At 32.1% G+C, this 7,120-nt stretch overlaps 4 protein-coding genes across 4 annotated transcripts; 1 reads left to right on the top strand and 3 right to left on the bottom strand.

Annotated features, from left to right (window-relative positions):
* Positions 1 to 60: 60 nt before the first annotated feature.
* On the bottom strand, positions 61 to 615 carry EIN_073720 (hypothetical protein; the record flags this gene model as incomplete). Its single annotated transcript, XM_004259292.1, has 2 exons — positions 61 to 87; positions 172 to 615. The coding sequence occupies 2 exons, from the start codon at positions 613 to 615 to the stop codon at positions 61 to 63; spliced, it is 471 nt and encodes a 156-aa protein (XP_004259340.1).
* Positions 616 to 1,230: 615 nt separating this feature from the next.
* EIN_073710 (vesicle transport V-snare protein vti1a, putative) lies at positions 1,231 to 1,677 on the top strand (the record flags this gene model as incomplete). The annotated part of the gene is made up of 2 exons (XM_004259291.1): positions 1,231 to 1,389; positions 1,513 to 1,677. The coding sequence occupies 2 exons, from the start codon at positions 1,231 to 1,233 to the stop codon at positions 1,675 to 1,677; spliced, it is 324 nt and encodes a 107-aa protein (XP_004259339.1).
* A 280-nt stretch (positions 1,678 to 1,957) lies between these two features.
* Positions 1,958 to 3,242, bottom strand: EIN_073700 (hypothetical protein; the record flags this gene model as incomplete). Its single annotated transcript, XM_004259290.1, has 3 exons — positions 1,958 to 2,854; positions 2,882 to 2,907; positions 3,161 to 3,242. 3 exons carry the CDS (start codon positions 3,240 to 3,242, stop codon positions 1,958 to 1,960), a joined length of 1,005 nt encoding a protein of 334 aa, XP_004259338.1.
* Positions 3,243 to 3,530: 288 nt separating this feature from the next.
* Positions 3,531 to 5,171, bottom strand: EIN_073690 (long iron-dependent hydrogenase 2, putative; the record flags this gene model as incomplete). Its single annotated transcript, XM_004259289.1, has 3 exons — positions 3,531 to 4,449; positions 4,505 to 4,642; positions 4,717 to 5,171. 3 exons carry the CDS (start codon positions 5,169 to 5,171, stop codon positions 3,531 to 3,533), a joined length of 1,512 nt encoding a protein of 503 aa, XP_004259337.1.
* Between the last annotated feature and the right edge of the window lie 1,949 nt (positions 5,172 to 7,120).

Here is a 7,120-nt window from a genome sequence, read left to right as displayed (position 1 = left end):
ATAAATCATAATCAAATAAAAATTATTGTATTATAAATATTGATTAATAATAATACTGAATTAACATTGTACTATATCAAATAATAACTAAATTAATAAAGAATAATATCTCAAAGAGTAATAAAGATTACAAGTAGTATAGTAATTATAAATACAAAAAACTAAACAAACAGCAATTGAGTACTTGCACGGAACGAAGAGGTTATTTCGGACCACACAAAGAGTCACAGGAATCTTATCAGTCTTTGGGTCATAACACTTTGTAGTATTTAATAACAAGAAGACTCCATTTTGATCGGCACAGACTTTCTGATGGAAGTCGATGTCAGCCATTTGTGGCTCACAATTAGCCATAGCAGCAAACCACCCGACAATCTCGTAATCTTTATTTCCTTCTTTAAATAGTTTTAACCCATTTTGCATTTTTTCGAGGAGTTCCGACTCGGGAAATTCAAGAGCACATCGGATGACAATCGAATCCCCTTTTTTTAATCCCATCAATATCCCGACACTGCGTCGCGGGGCGGTCGAAGAAAAATTGACAGTCGTGTATGTCGCACTTTGTGTGATCGTCAAAATTGCTAACGGATGGAGAATTACTTCGGGCATTGACATGTGTTTGGCTATATTTATAAGTTCCTTTTTTATCGTTCCGACGGTTTGAGGTTTGTGTTTTGTAAAGATGGTTTGAGGTTTTTGCCTTATATGATGAGATTTACTATTTAGTTTTATTGATATTATAATATTAGATTGTTTTTTTATTCTATAAAATATCTTCTGAATGAATTGGTCTTTATCAAGAGTGTGATATTATGATAAATTGTATTATATTAATAGTATTTACCAATTTATAAAGTGTTTATTAATTTTATATTCGAATTATTAATTTGTTATTTAAATGAATTGTTTGAAATATCTGTTCTTAATATTTAACATATATATCGTATAATCTTTATTGATATTGTATATTATGAAATATACTATTTCATATAAAATATAATATATATTTAATAAAAATTTCTATAATTATTAAACAAAAAAAAAATTATAATTATTGATTTAATTAATTATAATAATGAATATTATAATAACTTCCATATTATAAATGATAATTTAAAATATTATTAGTAATAGTACAATGAATAACATTTTGAAATTGTTTTGGTATAGAAATGTCATTCTAGAAAACCGATGGAGAACTCCAAAAAATGATCTTGATTTTCGAACATAATGGGTGACAACTACAACCAGGCACAGCAGCTTTTACAAAAACAAAATGCAATGCTTGACGAAGCTCTCAGTGTCGGATACGAAAACGAACAAATAGGGGCTGAGACTCACCAAATGCTTGTTGGGCAGAGGGAGCAACTTCACAGCGTGAATGACAAAGTTTGTTACTCTGTATTATAATTATAGTTATTTTTTTATTATAAAATAGCTTCACAAATTTATTACTTGATTAACTATTATATATAGTTAACAGTACTATAAATGAATTCTATTGACTGCAAGCTTGACAACATTGATACCAACGTCACAGTCGCAGACTCGAAATTGAAACGAATGACTTTCCGATTAATAACAGACAAAATAGTCCAAATCGTCATTATTGTGTTGTTGGTACTTGCTATTCTTCTTGTTATTTTCATCAAGTGGATTGCCATTCCGTATTTCTAAATCGAGTTGTCTGTCTTTTTGGTTGTTCGTTCTGCCATTTTTTGATTTCAACATTTTATTCAGCGAGATTGTGTCATTTTCAACTCTCATTATCAAACTTGGACAAACGAAAAATAATTAACGTGTTGTTTATTATTAATGAGTTATTCAAATAATTTAACGACTTTTCAAATTGTTTTTTGAACTATTTTAAATAATTAATTTCGTTATAATTAACATTAATAAAAAGTAGAGAACTCGTTAATTAAAACAGAACAATTAATAATAAAAAATACACAAATTAACACAAAGAAAAGACAAAAAGTCTTTGGCATTTTACCTTTTCAAAACCGCCAGATAAAGGATATTGGTCAAGCGATTGTGTGTCATAATATTCATTAATGTTAAAGTTGAAGGAAACATCGAGCTTGGAATCGACCCAAAAAGCGGAGAAACATGTGAATAGAAGAGACGAGTCGGCTGGGTATAACACAACCGATTTTTTGCTTTGATTTTTTTTGGTATATATATGGATGCAGCCATCCTCGTTCCGGCCGTTCTCATTACTAATGTTGAGATTTTGGGAAAATAAGAACATGTCCTGAGAATCTGCGTGAAGTGATGAACGTGGTGGAACGGACGCAAGTGGATCCGATTGGAAAAGTCCAAAACATGAATTTTGAGAAGCCAAAACGAAAAGCAAATTCTTCTTTCCTGTAATTTTTGCGCGAAAATCACGTGAGTCCAACCCGTCTTGTGAAGAATCGTATAACATTTCAATAACATTATTTTGAGTTTTGAATTTGAAAAAGTCAATGAATTTGGTTGGGTCTAAAACCCCGCAAAAATTCGGGATTATGTGCTGTTCTTCAGCCCCATGAGTTTCCTCTTTTTTCTGTGGAAATACACAATTTGTTGATTTTGACCGATAAAAATCTTCTGCCTCCAAGACTTCGTCCATTTGGAGGTTTTTATCGGCATCAAAATCGTCTGGTGAAAAAGATTCGAAGAAAACGGCTGGTGAAGTAGGCAAAGTCATAATCTTCGGCTTTCTGACGTACTGTGTCTCAGTGTTTCCCATAGCAGATATCTCAAAAAACGAGATTGAGGGTTTATATAGTCTTAGTGATATATTTAAATACTTTACGTTATACCCCAAAAATTCGGGAAACCGTGAAAGGGTTACTCCCAGACAAAACTATTTTTACAAATGTTGAGCGAAAACTATTTTGTGACTTAATAATCTGTTATCTTTATTATTATATATTAATATTAAATATATTATATATGTATAATACATGAGTGATGTTCACACATTTTATATAGTTCTGTTACCATTACTCTTTTGGGGGGTGAATTGTTATCAGTCTTTTACCATTTTTGATGTTTCATAACCCCGTTTTATTGGACTTTTTTTGACTAAAATTGGTTCGTTTTTATAAAGCCAGCAAAACCTATTTTTTTATTTTTTTTCTTGGCATTTTTGAATGAACAACTTAAAAACTTTTATTATTGTGAACAATAATAAATAGTTTGAAACAGTTTTTGTTCACAAAATCGGGAAATTTCCCAAATTTTTGGTACATTACCCAAAAGCAAAGATAAATAAAAACAAGAAGAGTATTATTTAATCTTGCCCTTATTCTAATAAAAATAATAATAAAATTACTTAAAAACAATCATCCATTAATTGTGTATATATATTATATTGTTATAAAAATACAAACGGTGTCTAATATTGTCAAAACTGTTATAGTATATTTTTTCTAAAAACCATTTTAAATCACTCAGCAATCACAACCTCTCATTTTTTATTGTGCAGAATGAACAGTTTGAAGAGCGCAGAAAAACCACGATGAAACGAAACACTGCAGTTATGCTTTGGAGCTTATCGGCTTAACTTCACTGTCGGCCTTTCCAACCCAATGACCACCTTCACAAGCTGGTGCTTTATCGACAGCCATTTTGATTCTTACAGCACTCACTGGTGCTTTCAACCCTGGGCATCCCGGGCCGTATGCACATCCACCCTCGCACACCATCACCTCCACCAAATTTCCGGTTGGGTTTTTCTTAAAGTTTTTGAGCTTCCTGAAATTTTCTGGAGTGAACCCGTCGATGACGACTGGCTTCAGAATTGAAGGATCAATGTCTTTTGGTAGCAATGAAGCAACTGCGGATGCGACGCCTCCAGACACTGCAAATATCTTTCCTTCTTTATGTGAAACATGTGGGAATGTGTAGGGGGTCATGCCATCCAATTTCACCCCAGAACCTTCAAAGAGTCCAAATATTTCGTCGAAAGTCAAGCAGAAGTCTGTGTTGGGATCTTGTAAAGTTTCCCACCTCTTTGCGTTGCACGGACCGATAAAGACACTGATACAGTCTTTACCAAGTTCTTTGACTCCCATGGAAGCGAACCCCATTGGTGTTGGTGTGTGCGAAACATTTGGTTTTAAGTCGGGGATATGCTTATTAATTGCATTAATATATGCAGGGCAGCAGGATGTGGTCATGAACGCTTCCTTCTTGTTTACTATTTTCTCGACAAACTCTTCGGCTTCGTGTGTGGCAGTAAGATCGGCGCCATATGCAACTTCCTCGACACCAGTGAATCCACACGCAACTAATCCAGACGCAACAACAGACACATCAAATTTACCAAAGTGGGCCGCAATGGATGGAGCTGGGCATGCGTATATCTTTGTTTTGTGGAGACGTTGTAAAACGTCCAACAAATTGCTTCTTGGTAAAATGGCAGCGAATGGGCACGCTCGCATACACCCACCACAACTATTCATCAATACTTCTTCTTGTTCGACAGAATCGTCTCAATACAACAACAAACTTGATACAAGTGTCATAATTGATTGCTTTAACGCCATCTTTTGTATTTGAAATGGCGTTAACAGGGCAGGCAGCCATACACGGAATTGTCTTTTTGATAATTGCTGTGTATGGACATGCTTTAGCACATTTACCACATCTGTTCTATTAATACCATTGTATTATAATACTTTATTAGTAATATTAATTTATTAATTTTATTAGACAACAAACTTGATGCAAATATTTTGATCGATTCGAGCTTGTCCATTCTCATCAAAATCAATACACTTCTTCGGGCAATTTGTGTAACATGGACGAGCGGTGCAACCTTCACACATGTTCGTCACTCTGAACCCAGTTGTGTTACATTTGTTACAAGGAGCTTCTGCAATTCCAAACACTGGCTCGTGCAATCCAGTGCGTTCTAAGGCCTTCTTGGCATAGACACTCAGTGGTGTAGCCATATCGTACTCACCAGCAACGTATCCTAAGAGAGATAAGATCCGTTCTTTGTGGATATTCTCTTCTTGTTCTCGTGATTTTACAAAACGAGAAGAAGGTACCCAATTTTCACCACATAACATATTTGGTAATGAGTCAATGTCTTCAACAAAGCGCCCACTGTGATATAACTTGACAAACGCAGTGATTGTCCTGTTTCTTAAATTAGTCAGTTGTGTGTCCATAGAGTCTATATTTTTAAAGACTTTAAACATTTAAATAGTCAAAAGAATATCTCGCTACAAACTCTTTTAAATTTTTCTTCAAATCTGTTTTTCTATAAATTTCTACTTCACTTTTTTTATTATAGTAATTTTATTATTGAATTATTAAAAACTAGTAATTAGATACAACAAATTTTAAAACTGTGATTTGTTTTTTTTTCTATAAATAAACTTTACAAATTCAATTAATAATCAAATCATAAAAATATAGTTTATCATCTTTTTTCAATTAACAGTTTTTTTTAGTATTGTTTTTTTTGAAAAAAAAATCTAATATATTGAATATAATTTAAACTATAATTATAGGTTTAGACCTGTTTGAATTGAATTAAAAACTTATTAACAATTGTAAACCACAACTAACATTTGTTCAGAAAAAAAAAATAATTTTTAATAATACTTTTAATTATTAATTATAATACAATAATAAATATTTGTTAATTTTAACTTTTTGATTGATAACAATCTTAATAATTTGTAAAATTAATATTTATCTAAAAAGAGCTTAATTTTTGTTTGTATAGTTTGGTATTTAATTAAAAAAGATATAAACTGATTTTATAAAAGAGTTTTATTCGGTCTTTGAACTTATTTGAAATTCAGAACTGAGTGAACTGCGATTTTCTTGGTTGAGGTTTAGTAAATTAAAAGAACAAAAACTAAACTAAATATATGGAAAAAGAGTTGACAGCACTTTCAGTGCTTTGTACGAATACAGCAAAGGCGGTATCTAATTTCCATACATCAAAAAAGGAATATAATTATGTTGACAACAAGTCACTTGACATTGCACAGCGCATTGAAAATGCAGAGGGACACTTCGACAGACTCGATGAAGTGTTCGAAAGAAAGAAGAACATCATAACATCACTCAACACAATTGTCACTAAATTGGATGTTATGTCAAATAAAATTAGAAGTAAAATAGCTTCATATTCACTACAAAGTGACAATGAAAAAATGTATGAAATTTTCAACATCAGAATTGCACTTGCCGAGGAGAAGTGCAAATTTGACATAAAACCACATGAAGATGAAATCAAAAGAATTGTCCAAGCAAAAAACAACACAATAAAAGAAATACAAAACTCTGAAAAATTCATCAATGCTAAAAAACAACAAACAGAAGCCGAGAGAATGAGAAGAGAACACATCACACTCGAGGAAAAAAACAGTCTTGAAAAATTGACTAAAATGAAGATTAAAAGTGTTGTGTTTGACTCAGATAAAGACAACTGGTCACAAAACAATTCTGTGTTTGATAAAAAACTCATAAATAAAAGCAACTTATGCTTTTTAATAGAAGACACAAATAACAACAAGTTTGGTGGCGTGTTCACTGGTGCAATTCACACTCTTAACGCTGATCTCAATGGCGAAAATTCATTTATCTTTTCACTTGTAAGAAATGGGACTTTGAAGCCGAGAAAGTTCGAGAAAAGTGGCGATAACCCCGATTTAGAATTTGGTCTGTGTTCTCAGGGCAGTTCGGTACTCTTTGGATTTGGTAGTGGCAATGATATACGTGTGTACAAGAAAGGTGTTGATGGGAATTTTTGCAACCCAACCATTTTCACCGCCAAATCAAACGAATTAACTGATAAAGACGAATTCACGCCAAAGAGTGTTGTTGTCTTCCAACTCAATTGACGTACTTTTCACATTGTTTTGTTCTGAATTTTTGAAGCATTAAATGTTTGTTAATTCTGCAATATGATGAAATTGAGATAATGAGATTGTGTTACGAAGATATCGTTTTTAAATAATTTAATTATATTACTTACTATTTATAACTTAGACTATTATTATTAATTTATTATTAATTAATCATAAAATACACAAAAATGAATGAAATTAATACATTTGAATCACCACCAATTGTTGAGTAGTAAACATCCTCCCCGTTTCCT

This window comes from Entamoeba invadens (genome assembly GCF_000330505.1).
Source record: "Entamoeba invadens IP1 unplaced genomic scaffold scaff_1105074726023, whole genome shotgun sequence".
Taxonomy (NCBI): domain Eukaryota; phylum Evosea; order Mastigamoebida; family Endamoebidae; genus Entamoeba; species Entamoeba invadens.
The sequence above is the reverse complement of the archived record's forward strand: the minus strand, read 5'-3'. Positions and strand labels throughout refer to the sequence as shown.